This window comes from Rutidosis leptorrhynchoides, chromosome 5 (assembly GCF_046630445.1).
Source record: "Rutidosis leptorrhynchoides isolate AG116_Rl617_1_P2 chromosome 5, CSIRO_AGI_Rlap_v1, whole genome shotgun sequence".
Taxonomy (NCBI): domain Eukaryota; kingdom Viridiplantae; phylum Streptophyta; class Magnoliopsida; order Asterales; family Asteraceae; genus Rutidosis; species Rutidosis leptorrhynchoides.
The window spans coordinates 67386358-67408249 of NC_092337.1; the positions used below are offsets into that span (position 1 = coordinate 67386358).

Consider the following 21892-nt stretch of genomic DNA (forward strand, 5'->3'; position numbering starts at 1 on the left):
TTGGGCCATTTTCAATCAGAGAAATTTTGAATGATCAAACTGTTGTTTTAGATCTTCCAGCAGAGTTAGCAGGAATTCACAACACGTTCAATGTGTGCTGTCTGAGAAAGTGTAAAGTACACAATGAAAATCAGATTCTCCCATTGAAAGATTTGAAAGTGTATTTTAAGCAAGAAATTAGTAGAAGAGCCGATTAAAATAGTGGACAAGAAAGTTACGAAGTTAAGAAAGAAGTAGATTCCTATGATATTAGTAGAGTCGCGGCACAGTTTAGGTTCTAACTTGACGTGGGAAACCGAGGAGTTAATGAGGGCGCGCTATCCCCAGTTGTTTGACCTTGACCAGATTCCGAGGACGGAATCTTCTTAAGGGGGTAGATTTGTAACATCCTCAATTGGGCCTAGCTATAAGATTACTATATTGCCCTTAAGTTAGTATTGTGTTACTATATGCTTTTATTTTTATTTAATATTTATTATTATTTATTGATGTGGTTAGGACCAGTTTGTGACAAGGGTCACAGAACATGTTTGTTTATTTATTTTAGACTTCGTTTGGGTTGCCAAATGATGTACGAAAGTTATTAGATAACTGGTAAATACCCGTGTCTGATGAGGTATTTTATTTAACATAAATATATAAGCAATATTCAGCACATTTCTTCCATTTCTTGAAACTTCCACTCAACACCCGTACTTACTCTGTCACCTAACCAAAACCTTAATTACTAGATCTTGTTCTTGAGCTCAAATTAATCATATCTTCTTGTTCTCTGTGATTTACTGATTCTATCAAGGTAAGAATCATAACATTTCATGCTCTAATCTTTGAGAAAATTGGGTTTTTGTGTGAGTTAGTTGAAAGAGTGAATTTGGGTCAAAAATCTTTAAATTGATGTTGTTTTGATGTCAAAATTGTGGGTTTATAGTCTAAACTATGTTGTTGTCGAGTTGTGGGTAATTTGGATGTCAAAAACGAGCTCTAGATCAAGAATTGGTGATTTATGTTTGAAACCCGTCAGTTTCTACTGCTGTAGCTCGATGAATACAACCGCACGGTTGCAGGTTGCAACCGCACGGTTGCGTGGTGTAACCGTACGGATGCAAGTGCAACTGTACTGATGCAGCAGTGTTGTGCAACCGGGCCAGAAACTTGCAACCGCACAGTTACATATAGTTACCGTATGGATGGAGGCTGTAACCGTACGGTTGCGTGTGCAACCGTACGGATGTAGATCAGTGATGCATTATAGTAAAATTTAGCTGTTTCCTAGCCGTTATGCTGCCCGTTTATTTATTAATGATTAGGATGTAAATTTTGAAAATGCATAAGTGTTAAGAAGAAATTTTTAGCGAGCGCTTTTTTATACAAAAATTTCTGTATTGTGTTGTTTGGTGCTAACGGACAGCAACTAACTTGATTTGCCTTATGTTCAGGTAATAAGGATAAGGAAGCCGCTCAGTAGTAGATTATCTGAGCTGGTTGCTGGTAATTGGTGAGTGGGACTAACTGGAGTATATAGTATAGAGTAGCATGTTATATTATGATTTCCATGCTTATTAGATATACTTGAGGTAATAAGGATAAGGAAGCCGCTCAGTAGTAGATTATCTGAGCTGGTTGCTGGTAATTGGTGAGTGGGACTAACTGGAGTATATAGTATAGAGTAGCATGTTATATTATGATTTCCATGCTTATTAGATATACTTGCTACTATGGTTACTTAGTATGTTGTGATGACTGCATGTTAGTTGATGCTTGTCTACTGGAACCCAGTGCGTCCCTATTGTGTGGTAGCCTCAGTAGGAGAGATCAACCTGCGGGTTGGGTTCCTCATGTGGTAGCCTAGACAATCGAGGTGTATATATATGTGAATGACGCGTCCGTCGCGTGTGGATTATATATACATACGGTGGTGGAGGAACTTCTGGTAAGCCCCAGTCTGATCAGCAGGTGGTTAATGGTTTGGTCGAGCCGCCAGAGTCTTTGTAGACGGCACTTGAGTGATGTTTGTGTGTTAGCTTTTGTGACATGATTAGTATGACGGTTCCTGTATATTATTGCCTGTAGTTAGTCATACTCACTTAGCTTCGTGCTAATTCCCCTCCATCTCCTCCATGCAGGTTGTTAACTTTTGTAAATGATGCATTTTGGGGAGAAGACAGGCATGGTGATGTTATGTTTGACTATGAAGAAACTCTGATGTGTCTTTTCCGTTAAAACTAAATTTTGGTTGTAATGTCACGTAATACTAGAATATTTGTTTAATATTAGTCGTCAAATGATTTAAATATGTTTGTGTTATGGTAATGGTTAAATTAATACTAATGCTTCCGCCACGTTAAAAAAAAAAATTATCAGTGTCACAAGATGTATTTTAATATATTAATCCATTATTTACGGTTCTATCATTTATCTATTTATTATATACTAAGTATTTTAGTATGTATCTTTACACGTTAATGTAATCCTAAGTATGATTAGTTTTGGTAAATTAATTGTAAATTTCTGGTTATTGCACTATTAGTCTAAATATTTTAAAATAGATATTTAAATTATGAGGTTAGTGATTGCAATTAGAATTATGTATTAATAATAATAATAATAATAATAATAATAATGATAATAATAATAATAATAATAATAATGATAATAATAATAAATAATAATAATAATAATAATAATAATAATGCACAACAACAACAACAATATAATAATAATAGTAATAACGATAATAATAATAATATTAATCTACAGGGACCAGCGCCATTGATATTTAAAATAATAGGGACGAACCATATAATTTTAAAGAAATATGGACGGGCGACATAATTTACGATAAACCACAGGGACCAGCGCCGTTGATATTTAAAACCACGGGGACGAACCATGTAATTTTTAAGAGATAAAGACGAGCGACGTAATTTACAAACAAACCACAAGGACCATTGGTGTAATTTACTCTTTTTATTTTTATATATTTATAAAACTAAATAGGTAATTAAAGATCACACACAAAATTAAAATACCGTACCACAAAATTGAGACAAAGATCATTGTACGAAGCTAGACTTTTGTAAATGATATACCAACATAACCATAATCACAATCATCACTAATTTAATTAAATACTGTTTGTCATAATATTTTTGTCATAATATTATATTATATTATTGCTTTACCATCGATCAATTTTTATACTCCGTATATGTTTTAATATAATAATTATTTACCTTTAAAATCAACGTACAATCAAAAGCCTTTAAAAAATAAAAATAATCAGAAGTCAACCAAAATAACTTTTTCTTAATTTTAATGGTGTGCATACGTTACTGTCATGCATTCATCACCATAAAGTTAACACAAACAGAGCCCGACATTCAATTCCTTAACAATGCAACCACAAATAAAACATCCATGAAACAATTGTTTTTTCCTTCACCAACTCATCATAATCATAAGTACAGTATATATCTTAATCTTAATAATAATAATAATTTAATATCGTTAATAGTATTGACTATTTACAAGAAAGTCAACAGAAATCACTGGTTTATTCTAGCTAGTTTGCCAAATAAGTCAACCGACCACCCATGCAATCTCCAAACAAACCTTAATTTTGCCGACATTCGCCATTTTTCTAGCACAATCAAGAAACATTTATTTTCTTCAACTCCAATCTCATGAATCAATGGCACCTTCTTCTAAAATGTAGTAACAATGGGGTTAAGTTAAGCACGATTTTAAGAAACAATCTGTATATGGATTTTCATTCTTAATTTATTCTAACTAATTAAGGACGAGTTCGTTTGTATCAAACTATGAATGATGAATTTATTTAATTGTTCTTCAAGAGATTACATTATCTTATAATTATAAGCCAATCAAACTAGATAAATTATAATTGGAAACTAAATCTAATTAGTAAATAATATATTTTATAATATATTCTCTGATGGGGTTCTAAAAAAAATTAATAATATATTCTTTGATATGTCTCATCAGTTTGAACATGAGAAAGCTGAGCGGCCAAATTAGATGTGAAATTTGTTAAGACTATTTGAACAAAAGCAGCCAACTATTTTCGATGGTGACGGTGGCAAACCGTTTCGGTGGCGATAGGAGATCGTTTTTGGTGGTGACGGCGGCGACAAGTCATGTGCAGTGGATTCAGCAGCAGACCGTATTGAGTGGCAGTGACACGTTTGTGGTGGTGGAACATAAAAGAGTAAAAACTACACCAAGTTCAAAAATTCATATCTTCTTGTCAAAGTATTTAATAGAAAACTCAAACGGTAAGACTGTGCATCTATATGTTCTCAACGACGTATCCCAAACTCACAAAGATCCAACAGTTAGTGAACCCGTGATGCCAATCTCTCGGAGCACATAGATGAATTCTTTGGATTGACTTTTTGTAGTTGTGCGTTTCTACAATGAATCTTAAGATATGAGAATTGTAGATTCGTAGACTGGACTGCAATAAAGAAAAGGGGAAGAGAAAGCGAGAGTGTTAGAGAAACCACTTTGAAAGAATCAAAAATAGCCTATAAAAATATCAACGGATTAAATCACTAATTATTTGTAACGAAAAGAAATAAAAAATTAAAGAAACAAAGGAGATCAACAAACGGGTACCTCTGAATCAAGGGATGAATAAGTGAAGATCAGAGGATTATTGTGCTAAGCGATTTTCTGTCTCAAGATAAAAACCGCTCTGATATCATAGCAATATATGAATAATAAATAATCCAATTCTAATTGGCAACTAAATCTAATTACTAAATAATATATTCTATAATATGACTTCTGAATCTTAATTTTAAATGGTTAATTACTAAATATTTTGAATGACTTTGTTACTAATATTTTGAATGATAGATAATGTTAAATTGTTTAGCAACCCGTATTTAACCATTCTAATTTCAAATGTTTTCTTAAACATTCAACATATATTTTTGTTTAATATCCTCCTTAAATTACATCCATATCATTTATCAAACATTTGAGATCTTTATTTATTTATTAAAATATTAATATATTAATTTTTACATTATTGATAAAGTTCAAAATAATTAGTAAATATGTTATTGTAGTTCAAAGTTAAATTCAATTAAAAATTTTTAATCATTCATATTTTGAACCATTCAACGTATAACAATTATGTTTTATCAATGCACCTCAAACTTTAAAATAGATATGTCTTACCCAAGATAAAGGCAAGTTCGACTCAAAATTAATTCTTAGGAACAATAATTTTTTATGATCAATTAGTTAATGAACGTTGTTAATCGTAGCGTTTTTAGATTACGTTTAAGTTTATTATATTTTAATTTTATTAATTTGGTTGAATTAATTTTAAAATATAATATAATTTTTTAATATTAATTTTCCTTATTTAAATTTAATATGGTTTTATATTAATGGTAAATTTGAGTGATAAATATAAAATTAATTATATATATGGAACTATTTAATATTTAATATTCTCATTAAATATTAAATAGTTAACTAATAGAAATATGAAAATTTTGTCTAATAAACAATGAGATTTTGTCATTATTCCCTTCTTTTCTATATAAACCCCTTCCACATCCATCCTATAAACCATATTCAAATACTTGCATTTCGGTACGAGAAACAACAAAAACACACTCTTTTTATTATTATTGATCATTATTTTTTCTTAAATCTTATGGAGGAAAGGGAAGGATTAATAATCTTAATTGTTCATGTCTTTTTCTTTCTTATTGCTCTTTTTTTGTACATTTTTATTATAAGAAAGAACCCAAGAGACACCCCAAAGCTGCCTCCCGGCTCACTTGGTTGGCCGTATATCGGTGAAACACTTCAACTCTATTCTCAAGATCCAAATATTTTCTTTGCTAACAAACAAAAAAGGTTTGTAAAATGATCCCATAACCTTTAATGAAATTGTATTAGTTTGATTTTATGTTAAATTATTAATTAGCTAAAAACATGACATATGTATATTCTAGGTATGGAGAAATATTCAAGACACATATTTTGGGTTGTCCTAGCATCATATTGGCTAATCCTGAGGCCGCGCGATTCGTGTTGGTTAACCAGGCTCATTTGTTCAAACCAACATATCCTAAAAGTAAAGAAAATTTAATTGGTCCATTGGCACTGTTTTTTCATCAAGGGGAGTACCACACTCGGTTAAGAAAGCTCGTCCAAGGCTCGTTATCGCTTGATAATCTTCGTAACTTAGTTCCCGATATCGAGAAAATTGCGGTTTCCGCTTTGGACTCATGGGCAAATGGTCAGATAGTAAGCACATTTCATGAAATGAAAAAGGTTTGTTTTTTTTTTTATCTATGTTTTATTCCCATTCCATCTTTGTTAAAGATTCTTTCATTTGGAATTAGACTCGAATTTACATCATATATTTGTCTACATCTGTATGTACCTATCGACGAAATTTATGTGAATTTTTTAATAATTTTTGTGTTGCGATTCAGCTATCGTTTGAGGTTGGAATACTCGCTATATTCGGACACTTGGAGATCAACCAGAAAGAGCAACTAAAGAACAACTATAGCATATTAGACAAAGGGTACAATTCATTCCCAACAAAACTACCAGGCACCCCTTTCAAAAAGGCTTTTATGGTAAGCATAAAAGTTATTATTATTTTGTTAAATTTTTTTTTTTTCCGTTGCTTGTGTTGTCCAAAACTAAACTGCCACCTTAAAATTTGAACTATATTTGTAGGCGAGAAAACGACTGCAGAAGATACTAAGCGAAATCATATTTGAAAGGAGAGAAAAAAGGGTAACAGAAAAGGACTTGTTGGGATGTTTGTTGAATTCGAAAGACGAAAAGGGTGAAACTTTAAGTGAAGATCAGATTGCGGATAACATTATCGGAGTTTTGTTTGCTGCTCAAGATACTACAGCTAGTGCATTAACTTGGATTCTTAAGTACTTGCATGATCACCAAAAACTTCTACAGACTGTAAAGGTAAATAGTTTAACATTTTGCATAAAATAAAATATATGCACCATTTATTATGTGTAAATAAATAATTGAACTTTATGTTTATGTAGGCTGAACATAAGGTGATTCAGCAATTAAATGATGATGGTAATCAGCACTTGACATGGGCCCAAACTAGAAATATGCCAATTACTAACAAGGTATGTATGCATTTTTGTTTCTTTACCAATAAAATTTTCTATAGTAATTTTCAACATTCAATGCACAGGATATATAGAAGTCGACATCGAATCAAAACTCTGATTATTTTTTAATTAATCGGAAGTACGAATTGACCTATACGAATGTCGTGTTTGCCCTAATATAGAAACTGTTATGTTTTGTAGTAGAAACAAGAAAGTAAAACTTTTCTGATTTATACATTTATTTCAGGTTATATCAGAGAGCCTGAGGATGTCAAGCATTATATCATTTACATTTCGAGAGGCTGTTAGCGACGTTAAATACAAAGGTAATATAACATTTGAGCATTTCAGGTTAAAATTTTTTAATTGACTATGATATTTAACTAATTATACCGAATTTTTTTCATAATCAGGCTACCTAATACCAAAAGGATGGAAGGTCATGCCTTTATTCAGAAACATCCATCATAATCCCGAATTCTTTCCTAATCCTCACAAATTTGATCCGGCAAGATTCGAGGTAATTAGTTATATAAATGAAAATTTGATTGCTAGTCTGTATGCAGTTTTAAAAGTTCTAAGGTATTCCCTGTTCGGGTCATCCGGGAGGGTGAATAATCCAATCCATATTCTACTGTACGCAACCCATTTGTATGTAGTTTTGCATATTTTTATTATTAAATTTTGTATTTACAAACGCAGGTCGCACCAAAACCAAACACATTTATGCCCTTTGGAAGTGGAGTTCATGCTTGTCCAGGAAATGAGCTTGCTAAGCTAGAAATGCTCATATTAGTTCACCATTTAGTCACTAGATACAGGTACACTTTCATTAACGTTTTTTTTTTTTTTAAATTCTTTCTTCATGTAAATAAAAAAAAGTTAGCACCTTTCGCGCTACTCAAAGGTTCAAACAATCAACCCCACAAGTTAACTATATGCTTTCATGAATCATACTAATGTATGATTATTATTATTATTAATTGGTGTTGCAGATGGGAAGTGGTGGGATCCGAAAATGGGATTCAGTATGGTCCATTTCCAGTGCCAATTCATGGTCTACCTGCAAGATTTTATAAAGAATCTAACCAAGAAAATGTGCCATAATTTGTGGTGGTTCTTAGTAATACGTAGAAAGCAGATCGATGACGTCATCAATATCATGAACTTAGCTATCAATTTTTGGTCATCTGAGGATAAAAGAAATATCCCCACTATATATATTATTGCTGTTTGTACCACCTCTACTGATGCATTTTTTTTTTTTTTTTGGTTCGATCAAGAGCTATCTATCTAGTTAGTATTATTAAAGTAACAGTGGACCCAATTAAGAACTCATGTTACATTTGTCAATTGTTTCTTTTTTATTTTTATTTTTTTAAAATAATTTATAATGAAAGAATGATCGAGAGGATGATGCCACGTACGTGTGTCGATGTCGGTGTGTGTGATTAGAGGGAGGCAGTGCCCTTCATCTGAGGACACTATATCTCTTTTGGTCAATTTATTAACCATAATTCATGCACCCATTTATTTGACACTTTCAAAGATATGGCTGCTATATTATATTTCTAGAGGTGTCAAGATCATTAAACAAATATATATATTGACTTTGATAAAAAGAAAATGGTCCTTTTCTTTCTCTAGAATATATTCCGTTTAGATTAAAACTTGAAAAGCTTAGAGTTACTTGATCAGGATCTCCGATAAATAATAATTTACTAATTAAGGATCAAACATGTGCCAATAATTAGAAGTCTTCGTTATTTTTGTTAATAAAATATAAGTATTAGCAAGACTTCTACTATATGAAGCCCATCTACTAAGTCAACTGGTACACCGGCTCGATGGACGTTGGTTAATTTATATATTTTGTTTGTAGGCTATGTGAGTAATTTGTCTAACTAAAATAATTAATAAATAGATATAAAATTATAATTCAAAGACTATTGCACGGCTCTAGTTATTGAGTCGACAACAAGCGTCGATTTATTGGCGACCTAACTGACTGTTAGAGCCTAAAGTAAATTTCAGGTATGATTTAAAACCCGTAGAAATTTGATTTTACCATTTTCATAGCGTCTTAATTTCATTTTTGATTGATTTTATTTTTTTAAAATTTTTTCCTACTTATTGGCCGAAGATCCACTTGGAAGCAATCTCTCTATCCATCGAATAGAGAGAGGGATGACTTTATCTACTTTTGAGAGTGTTTTCACTCTAGCTGGAGAAATGACTTGTCTTTATTCTCGGATAGGGGAATGATTGTCGACATCTCACCTCTTTATACACCACTTATGTGGTATTGAATTTTACTATACACCATTTATGTGGTATTGAATTTTACTATTGTTGTTGTTGTATTATTAATATTAATTATACAATTATATTATATTTATATTGAAATTGAAAATTCTGGAAGATGAAACTATAGCTCAAAGGGAAAATTTTCAGAATTCCAAATTGGAAAAGAGATGTTATTGCAAATCTTGAAAGATCATCAAATTTGGAACAGATTTCAATTATAATTATTAAGATATGCTCACTTAGTATGATCTTCTAGAGTTGGTAACAAATAATTAGTTATATATATATATATATATATATATATATATATATATATATATATATATATATATATATATATATATATATATATATATATATATATATATATAGTGAATGATCTAGAAAGAACTAAGGGTGAAAGAGAATCCATAGAACTCATAGATTGAACTTCTATCTGTGTGCAGATTGAGCTTCAATCTATGGGCACATTAAGCTTCAGATTGTGAAAAAAAAAATCAATCTAAAAAAAAAAAGAAATCTGCAAAAGAAAAAAAAACTTCTTAATCTACAAAAAAAAAAACTCAATCTGCAAAAAAAAAAAACTCAATCTGCACAATAAAAAAGTGAATATGCACACAAAAAAACTCAATCTGCACACAAAAAAACTCAATATGCACACAAAAATGTCAATCTGCACAATAAAAACTCAATCTCCACAAAAAAAAGTCAATCTGCACAAAAAAAAATCTAAAAAGAAAAAATTCGGGAAAAAATCTAAAAAAAAATAATTTTGGGGAAAAAATTTTGAATTTTTTCTTTCCAAAGAATATGTGCATAAGGTAGGTGCATGTGCATTCAATATGTGAGTTCTCTAAATTCTCTCCTACCCTTCCTCACCCTATATATATATATATATATATATATATATATATATATATATATATATATATATATATATATATATATATATATATATATATATATATATATATATATACGTATATATATATATACGTATATATATATATATATATACGTATATATATATATATATATATACGTATATATATATCTATATATACACGTATATATATACGTATATATATATATCTATATATGTGTATATATATACGTATATATACGTGTATATATATATATACGTATATATATACGTATATATATATATATATCTATATATATGTGTATATATATATACATATATATATACGTATATATATACATATATATTTACGTATATATATATATCTATATATATATGTGTATATATATATATAGCCAAAAGTTCAAACGAGAATCATAAAAAGGCGAGAACTGCGAGAACTTTTGATTTATAAAGATTTTCACATGTAACTAGATTGAATCACACATAAACCTTGATTAAAAGTATGAATGAACATAAAATAGTTAAAAAAAATACTTATATTTTACCTATATAATTTCTCGTTCACATATGCATATTTGTTTCCATACATGTGAACAATTTCATATAATTAACAATTTAACATGTAATTTGAGCTAATGAACATATGTTTGTTAATGATATGTGCATTAATTAATATTTACATGTAATTTGTTGCATTTAGACGCATAAAAACTATCAAATTAAATAGTTATCGTAGTTCTCACATTTTTAGTGGTTCACGTTTGAACCTTATATATATATATATATATATATATATATATATATATATATATATATATATATATATATATATATATATATATATATATATATATATATATATATATATATATATATATATATATATATATATATATATATAGATGGATAAACACTACTCGTTAACCCGTTAACATACATCTGATGTATGCTAATGTTTGAAGTCCATTAAAATTCATTTTAACATTATTTTTATACGTTAAAACGTTCATTGTAATTATTATCATACATCAAAACATTTATTTTTACCCATAAACATTAATTTAAAATATTACTCCATTATACATCTAACTAGTGAACAATGCCCGTGCGTTGCACGTGAGCGGTTGTTTTGTGATATGTCGATTGGGAATGTTGGTTCATGGTGTGGTGGTTCAAAGTTTACTTTTTGATTAGTAAACTGTGTTTGGGGTGGTAAAAGGAAACAAATATTCCGAAAAGTAAAAAGAATATATTATGTAGGCAGTAGATTTGACGGTGGACCAGTTTAGGTTGCCTGAATGCGTGAGCTGGGTAGCTGGGTGTCTTAGGAGCAGACAATTTATCTACCAACATGGCTGAAACACAATGGAATTGAAGTCATATAGTGGTAAAAATGCAGCTTACGTTCTAAAGAGCGTCACGGTTTAGCTGGGATGCAAAAAATGTGAAATTGATAATAATGTCCTTTTTAATGAGGGTATGGCAGGCAACGTTCCTGAAACATAGTGGTAATAAAGTCATAACTTGTTGAAAATGTAGTGAATGTGTTCAATTTTGGAATGACTTAATTGGACTGCAAATTTGCAAGAGTCTTAAATTCCATGTATAAGGTTATACAGGGAAATGACGGCGATGCGAGGAAATGAAAACACCTGTTAAACACTCCCAATTACAATTATAATGGCGTAGTTATTTTTAATAAAATATATGACTCGCACGACTTCCATAGCCACAAATTATTCATCTTACTTATCTCAGAGTAACAAATACATATTACTAAAGAATACAATAATTTTGAAAGACAGAAGCAGTGCATAGGTTAGGAACCTCCAAAATCATGCTGCCATCACCTACAGAGTTAGGTACCAAAATATGAAGAATAATTAGAGCAGTTATCGGAGAATTTCAGCTAACTGTAAATCTGATTAAAAAATAACAATGGTGTATTCTAAAACAAACCTACTTTGTATAAATATATATATACATATATATCTATGTACACCAACTTCTTATGGGTGTAAATTTATTTATCCCCCATATAGGGTAGCAATGTAAAATCATTTATGTACCATATAGGGTTACTTAGAATAACAATTCCCAATTAGCAGAGTATCGTCTATGTTTATATTTTGGTCTGGATAACTGTTTCAAAAAATTAGAAAGGAAAAGACATACATGGAACACATGTATACGCAGAGATATAGATAAAGGTATGCATCCATAATCTAACAGTGACACGCATATGAAAATCAACCAATACAAATGAATAGAAACAGCCATAAACGTCACACATGTATAGACAGAATAAATATAAACATACACAGAATAATAGATAATGAAAATGGAAATTGTGTACCTTCTCATCAGATGCAATAAAGTCAGTGCTTAGGTATTTCCCGTAAACTGTGTGAGTATCCCACGTCCAGCATATCATGATCTTCACTTCCGCTTCCTTACCTATCTGCAATTCATGGAGGTAAGCATAAGTTCTTTGGGTAACCTATTCATTGGATGTTTCAGTTGATAGTGCCATTGGAAGATAACAATGTATAAGCGAAGAATGTATAAGCTAACAATGATAATGCATAATACTAATGTATAACCCCTCAATTTATACCCAGCTATGAACGGTAAGTAATGCAGCTATTTTTTGGAATCATAATTTAATTAAGAATATGAATGGACCTTCTAATCAAATTCCCCAATTGTATGTCAGGGAGTTACGAAATTTAATTTAATTGAATGGAATCAACCTACTTAATGAACGGAGTTAATGCCAAATCAGAGCAGTTTTCTGAGGAATGTGAATGGACCCTCACCGAAGAAGGGAAACCTCTTACCTGAGATTACATGGAGGCCGGAGAGGCAGTCGGCGGTAGAGGCAGCTGACGACATGAGATTACATGGAGGTCGAAGGATAGGCAGTCCGCGGTGGAGGCAGAAGACAACGACAACATGTAAAAAAAGGCGAATCTATTGCCCATCGAAGGTGAATTTGTCGGTTATACAGGGTTCTTAGATTTGGGAGGTTTAAGGAGGTGGTGGGTTTAAAAAATTTATTTAGTACGGAGAAAAATGTATACCTTATTTTATTAAATGTAGAGCTCAAGTGGGTTCAAGGTTTTTTTTTCTTCATAATCAATCAATAAATAATATAATAATAATAATAATAATAATAATAATAATAATAATAATAATAATAATAATAATAATAATAGTAGAGTTATGTATCTATAATCTATAATAAATAATAATAATAATAATAATAATATAATAATAATATTGGTAGAGTTATGTATGTATATAGGCTAAAAAGTGGGTTTAATTCATAATATTAAATAGTGGGTTTAAATCATAATGAGTTACTACACATGTAGTAGAAGAATGAATTAAATATCCTAATTTATGACCTTAGGAGTCAAAATTTAAGTATATATAGATAGATGTATACTAACGGGCTGAAAATTGTTTATCCGATTATTCTAAAAAAGTGCTTACCGGGGGAATCCTTCCAATATATTAAATTTTTGGAAAAACATTGGATTAAAAAGATTCAATAATTTAATTGAGTTATTATTGATTCAAACCGAGTCTTGTTTGATTGACAAAACTTTACGATCAAGTTGAACTTCATAGTGAACTAAACCTAATTACATTGAATAGTATTTTGTTAATTTTGTTCTCAAAACATGACTGTTTACTTCTATAAAAAAACATTAATTTTAAAAATATATGATATCCTATCTTTAAATTTATTGGTGTCCTATTAAATTTTAGTACTTCTTCAATCTCATACAGTGGCGATTCTAGGATTATAATTCAATGGGGTCTCGAATTTTTTTTTTGAGTACCAATTATATTTGAATGTTATTTGAGTGATATTTACTTAAAAATACTACGAATTCAACAAATATATCGGATTCGAGTAGTTAAATTTAGTAGTGTCCTATAAATTTTAAAAGAAAGACAAAATTGCTCAAATCGTCCCTATGTTTATGGTTTTTTGTCCAAATCGTCCCTGTGTTAACAAAACTGCATAAATCATCCTTAAATATCAAATAAAGTCCCAAATTAGTCCCTGCATTAACTTTTGTTAAACTCTCAATTAGTCAAAAATACATGATTGGTCCCTGAAGTTTCTTAAAAGATTGCAACAAAGATCCTCTTCATCATCTTCAAGATGAAGCTTTAATGAAAGCTTTTAAAACACATTCGTAGATTAATAATAATAATAAGTAAATTAATAAAAAAACACATCCGTAACAATTTTTCTAAACAAGTAACATAAGTATTGTGACGACCCGAAAATTTTCGACCAAATTTAAACTTGATCTTTAATTGATTTCGACACGATAAGCAAAGTCTGTAAGGTTAAGTCTCAAAAATTTTGAACTATTTTATATATGCAATTACCTTTTGACATTTCCCAACGATTCACGAACAACCTGAATAGATATGTATATATATATATATATATATATATATATATATATATATATATATATTATAACTTGATAACTTGAAGTACATTAATAAAATATTATACGATATAAGATACGTAAAATAAGTTATGATATACAGTAAAACTTGTTATGTGAAAATTATAGTATTTTAGAATTATATAAAATTATATATTTTACAAACTTTGAATATATTATTTAAAATACTGATTTTATTTTTCGTATTGAAGTTGGTAATGAATATTTATATATTAATAATTGTAGGTTGATATGTGTAATATATATATGAATTTTATACATAATTATTATATGACTACTGTAATAATATATAAATATTATATGTAGAAATTTATAATATTTATTTATATAATTACAAGTTAAAATATAGTTGTTGTATTAAACACTAATATTATTATTACTAGTTCCAATATTATTATTAATATTAATATCAATATTTGTATTATTAATATTAATATTATTATCATTATTCTTAAAATCATTATTATTATTATTATTATCTTTATCAATAATATTAAAATTCTATTAATATCATTATTAACATTATTATTATCATTGTTATTAATATTATTATTGTTATGATGATTATTATTATTAATAATAATATTAACAGTATTATAATTATTTTATTATTATTATTAAGGTATTTATATTTACTAATTATTAATTAATATTATATATAAAATACATTATTAAACGCGAATCTGTTATTGATCACTATCAGATATATTTCTTTTTGTTTTCTGTCTGCTCAAAAAATCTTCTGTCGACCATTTGCCTACTACAATACAATTTTAACAAATTATTGTTACCTGATCAATCATTCAAATACACCTTATAAACCGCTACTGCAATTGAGAAATCACACAGATGAAAAAAAAAAGAACAAAGCTCGTTATCCCTGCCGCCATAGCTTTTGAGCAATAACCCAAATTTGAATCAAATTTCAAAATATAAACATGCAGTTAGGTCAGGATTCAGCTAGTCAATCTTTCTGTAAAATCTCACCTTCCAATTCTTCAAATCGAAGACGAATTTCGAAGTCAAAGTTCAAACAAAAAATAGTCAACTGTTTCTTCTTCCTTCGAATTCATGATTTATATGTTATTTTTGGATCAATTGATGTTTGAAAAAGGTTCTGGGAAGGATTTCTTACGTATTTCATGTTGTGATTATAAGCTAAAACGATTTAAAATTCAAAATCAATTTTGATGTTCTTCATTTTTTTCAGCGAACTGTTTTTATTTTATTTTTTTATTTTTCTTTCTTACCTATTAATCACGACATCCCAATTAGTTAGTTAAGTTTCGATTTCACATTTTAATTAAAACTTTGAATTCACTATATTGATTGGTGATGGGTTCTAGTCGATTGAAATTGTGGAAGAAGAAGAAGAAACCAAAACCAGGATTAAATGAAATTAGTTTATGAGTTATATCAGAAAAACAAAGCCAGTCGAGTGGTTTGGAGTGTTTGCGGGTATTCGAGAGGTCGGGGGTTCGAGCCCCGACATGGGCTGTTTTTTTTTTGGAAACCCATTCTTTAAGGTAGCTTTTATTTATTTTTTTTATTATTATTATTATTATTATTATTATTATTATTATTATTATTATTATTATTATTATTATTATTATTATTATTATTATTGTTATTATTATTATTGATTATTAATTATTACTATTACTATTAAGTATTATAATTATCATTAGTATTATAGTTGTTATTATTATTGTTATTACCAATAAAAGTATTAGTTACCATTTATTATTATTATCATAATTATTATAATTACAATTATGATTATTATTATTAATATTGCTATTACTAATATTATTATCATTACTAGTATTATTATTAAGTATTATTATTATTATTATTATTATTATTATTATTATTATTATTATTATTATTATTATTATTATTATTATCATTAGTATTATTATAAGTATTATAACCATTAATATTATCATTAATATTAGTATCAGTATCATTTTAGACGTATTATTATTATTATTAACAAAAGTATTACTATTAAAATTACCATTCCTAAAAAGATTGTTATAATTATTATTAATATGCATTAAGTATTAACATCAAAATTATTATTTTATCATCATTATTATTAAATTATTCATTATATTAAAAATTACTGATATTATCATAATTAATATAGTTATTATTATTATTATTATTACTTTGATTATTTTTACCAAAATTATTATTTTGTTTTCATTAAAACTATTATTATTATTATTATTAGCATTATCTATATCAATATTACTAAAAATAATTACGTTTATGAAAATAGAAGTTTAAAGATATTATTAAGGTTGTAAGTACTTTTTTTTTTATCAAATTAACAAAGTTTATATAAATATTCATATATAACATGTTAGGTATTTTTATTAAAATACTAATAAAATATATATCAATATAATTATATAAATATTAAACATTTTGAATATATACACAAACTAGATAAGTATAATATATAATTTAAGATATAATATATAAATTTATTCGATTACGATTATATGTTTTAATATATATACAAATGATATAGGTTCGTGAATCCAAGGCCAACCCTACACATGTTCAATGTCGTCATATGTATTTTTACTACAAAATACAGTATTGTGAGTTTCATTTGCTCCCTCTTTAAATGCTTTTGCAATATATATTTTTGGGACTGAGAATACACGCGCTGCTTTTATAAATGTTTTACAAAATAGACACAAGTAATCGAAACTACATTCTATGGTTGGATTATCGAATCGAATATGCCCCTTTTTAGCTTGGTAACCTAAGAATTAGTGTTTATTATAATTGCCACTAATTGACGCGAATCCTAAAGATAGATCTATGGACTTTGACAAGTCCCATTCGGGGTACGAATGCTTTAGTACTTCGATTATCATATCCGATGAGAGTCCCGGAATGATGGGGATATTCTATATGCATCCTGTTAGTTCGGTTATCAAGCGTTCACCATATGAATGAATTTTAATTCGCGGGTTACCCGTGTTATTATGTACTCGGGTTACGTGTACAATTAAATTTCTGAAATCTTGTGGTCTATTAAATTAATGGAAATGAATGTTTACAATAAACTAATTAACTTACCAACCTTTTAGTTGACACTTGAAAGCATGTTTATTCTCAGGTATGAAAGAAATCTTCCGCTGTGCATTAGCTCATTTTAAGGATGTTACTTGGGGTCATTCATGGTATATTTTGAAAGACGTTGCATTCGAGTCATTGAGTTCATCAAGATTATCATTAAGTCAATTATAGTTGGATGTATTATGAAATGGTATGAATGCCGTCAACTTTCGATGAAAAGAAAGTTTGTCTTTTAAAAACGAATGCAATATTTGTAAAATGTATCATATAGAGGTCAAATACCTCGCGATGTGATCAATTATTGTGAATCGTTTATAATGTATATGAACGGGTCCTTTCAGTTGGTATCAGATCGGTGGTCTTAGCGAACCAGGTCTTGCATTAGTGTGTCTAACTGATAGTTGTTTAGATGCATTAGAGGGTCTGGACTTCGACCGTGTCTGCATGTCAAAAGTTTTGCTTATCATTTTGTGTCAAAAATTACCTGCTTATCATTCTTAGGGAATCACTTGCTTATCACTCTTAGTCTAAACACATCTTACTGCATTGATTGCATGAATAGTGTATAGAAAAAATTCATATCTTAGCGTATCTGCTAATTCATATCTTAACGTATCTGTTACTGTAAACTTTGCCTGACATATTCTGTAAATTCCTCCGTAATCTACAAAATCTTTTGTTCTATATATATAGATATTCTATTTAATTAGAATACCATTCGATAGCCGGAAATCATTTCATATCGAAAAATTCTTTATTCAATCGTACGAAATGGAACTCGCCACTAGTACAAGTTCCTCGGATTCCGATATAGAGTTTCACTTGAGTTCCGAAAGCAGTGTGACCGGAATGGATCAACAAAGTAGCCATCATCCATTCTGGATGAATTGGGAATGGGTTCGTAGTCGACTTAATCAATGGAGACGCGAAGAAGGCGATCCCTTACACCAACCGAATTCACCTCTTGACGATGAACCTGAAGCACTTACCGGTGAACCTATCCGAAACACCATTTTCAGCCTCATTTCTAGAGTAGCTCGACACAGTTATATTCTATCCACAATTCTAAACCTTATTCATCCGCTCGTTCCGACCGACAATCATCCCGAAATAATGAAAGAAGTCAACGAGCCTCGTGCTCGAGTAATCAATTTGAAAAACGTGGTGCAAAACCTACCAGCTTTAGCAACAGCACCGGCAACACCAGTACCACAAACAACAATATCAGCAGCATAAGCCTCAACACTACACGCCTCAAACTCACAGTCTGCACCTCCAGCATAATCATCATACTACATGATGTCCTACATCGATTATCTTCGTTCTACATGACTTTCTACATCAGTTATCTTCGTTCGACATGGCGATTATGTAATCTCTAGTGTTTTAGAGATTATATATTCTTATTCTAACGGTAAATCAAATGAGTTTAATATCATATTGACTCATTAAATCCATGATTACATCTGAAGAAAATATATATGTATATATGTTTTTATAAAGATTGTAATTAAAAATTCTTTTGTACAAACTGTTAATGGCGAAAATATTTTAACGGGTAGGTAATACCTTAGAAATATTTAAATTTCACATTAAAAAGTTACACTGTACATCCACCGATACACGTATCCGTTCACCGCAGAATAACCATTTTCATTCAATTTCATATTTGGATTTTGACCTATCAGAATCCGACAAGTGGCATAATGAAGAAAACATTGGACAAAATAAAATTTGTTAGAAATAAACAAATTAACTATGAGAAATTTTGTTAAGAATCCACGCTAACAAAATCCTAGCTAACTGTTCCTAGCTAACTATTAATTCCTTATTACATTTAATTATCGCAATTTTAATTCTCACAATTTTGTTTATCGTCATTTAATTTCTGTTATTTATTTTACGCACTTTATTTATCGTCATTTAAATACTGTTATTTACGCATTTTAAATATCGGGACACGTATACAATGTTTTGACATATCATATACGTCATCTATATATATTATTTGGAATAACCATAGACACTCTATATACGGTAATGATCGAGTTAGCTATACAGGGTTGAGGTTGATTCTAAAATAATACTTTGAGTTGTGATCGAGTCTGAGACATGTATACAGTGGGTCACGATACGTATTGATTAATTCGAATATTATATATTAAACTACATATGAATTATTGAATTACTAATTGTGGACTACTAACTGTGGACTACCAACATTGGACAATTAAAATGAATTAAAATATTGATTATAACATATGAAACTAAACATTTCTTCAAGTTTGCCACTTGATTTCATCTTAAACCTCATTTGTATCTTGACGATTACAATCTGCATTCAAACCCTTCATAATTCTTGAAAACACCTCAATCGATGGAATGAATCAACTGCATCTCATCTACGGAAGGAAAGATTTATGCATATAGTTATGCACCTGAAAACTCTCGGAACCTGAGTAAACGTTTAACACGTATATGTACTAGCTCCTTTGGCATTGTTATTACCGAAAATAACATTGCAATTCTTTTTCAACTTAGCCAATTTTATCACACCTCCAGTAAAATCAATTTTGACTTTTCATTCGGATTTGCCTTATTATAACCTTGATATATACGTTTGCCCTTTCGTCATCATTACCGGGGAACATTTTATACCCCATCACATTAGCAGTAAACTTACCAGTAACTTTATTGATCTTTGACTTTTCGAAAAATCATTATATTCATTGAAACCCTATCATATACTCATCCGCGTTTTGTAACGATAATTTCCATACCAATTACTAAGAATTAGCAATCAGTACTTTGAATCTCGCAGCGTTTCTACATCACAGTTATATGTATACATATAACATTTATCTCTTAGAATTATGATCTTCCATTCTGAAATTCTGAAAAGCACCCAGTCTGCGAATCAATACTCTAAATTTTGAAAAGTTGAATGAAACAACAAAAACGGTAAATGGACTTAACAGCCAAAAGTTTGATGGTAAAGAATTGTATGTTGGCAAAGCTCAGAAATATTGGAACTGGAAAATGAAGTGATCAAACTACGAAGGAGACTGTGAACAAATCGTAAAGGCTAAACCTGCCTTCAAGGAATCCAAATGATTCAGAATCTGCTGAAGTCATTAACGAATACCTGGCTCCTAACTCTAAACTTTCACGAACAAATCTTCATCATCATCCTCTGTTATTAGAAATTCTAAGATATCATCATATCTTTCATTATAAATATCCTCGATATTTCTGAAGATACTTTCATAACTATACATATCTGAAATCATTTATCTATTCGCGATATCAGTGATACATCAGAAAGGAAACTGTTTTAGTTTCTAAATTCTGAAAGATTCAAATTTAAAATATGAATGTTTTTGAAGTAGTGTTGGGAATTGAAGCATGAGTTAGTATAATATAATGACACTTGATCAACGTGATTATATTACAGTAAGTCATGCTGAGTTTCTAATGGAACGTGATGATTCACAGACCCTAACGTCATCATGTGCCATGTTACACGACTCTTACAATCTACCTAATCTCCAAACATATCGAGAATATATTTTCCTGATAGATCTATCTTTCTCTTGAATTCTGGTAATTTAACCAATTATGATTGTGCTATTACAATCTCTCTTAGAACATTAGTCATGTTCATTCGAAACTTCATACCTACGAATTCTGGACCATTATTCGCTTGACTTAAAGTCGGGAAGAGAAAACAAAAGTATGGAACTTCAAAATATAAAGGAAACGAAAAGGGTAGATTTATAGTGAAAAATCAGACAGGGTAATCGAAACAGATTATCGCATTTAAGCAAGGAGGATCCTCATTCCCTTAATTACCGAAGAATCAAATCTTATTACGAAGACTTCCTCTAAATCCCTTGAACTCCGGAAATCAATCATGTCTACATCAAAAGATATGACGAGACTTTATTTTC

At 29.4% G+C, this 21892-nt stretch overlaps 1 protein-coding gene across 1 annotated transcript; it reads left to right on the top strand.

Annotated features, from left to right (window-relative positions):
- The first annotated feature begins 5640 nt into the window (after positions 1-5640).
- Positions 5641-8486, top strand: LOC139846800 (abscisic acid 8'-hydroxylase CYP707A1-like). Its single transcript, XM_071836332.1, has 9 exons — positions 5641-5901; positions 6000-6321; positions 6486-6635; positions 6739-6987; positions 7074-7163; positions 7396-7474; positions 7562-7668; positions 7851-7969; positions 8144-8486. Exons 1-9 carry the CDS (start codon positions 5696-5698, stop codon positions 8253-8255), a joined length of 1434 nt encoding a protein of 477 aa, XP_071692433.1. The 5' UTR covers positions 5641-5695; the 3' UTR covers positions 8256-8486.
- Positions 8487-21892: the final 13406 nt, after the last annotated feature.

Excerpts from the sequence above, each read along its gene's own strand:
- LOC139846800 (XM_071836332.1), top strand. The coding sequence starts at position 5,696 with ATGGAGGAAAGGGAAGGATTAATAATCTTAATTGTTCATGTCTTTTTC. Across the intron at positions 6,988-7,073 it reads AACTTCTACAGACTGTAAAG|GCTGAACATAAGGTGATTCA; the intron begins GTAAATAGTTTA and ends ATGTTTATGTAG. Across the intron at positions 7,475-7,561 it reads TAGCGACGTTAAATACAAAG|GCTACCTAATACCAAAAGGA; the intron begins GTAATATAACAT and ends TTTCATAATCAG.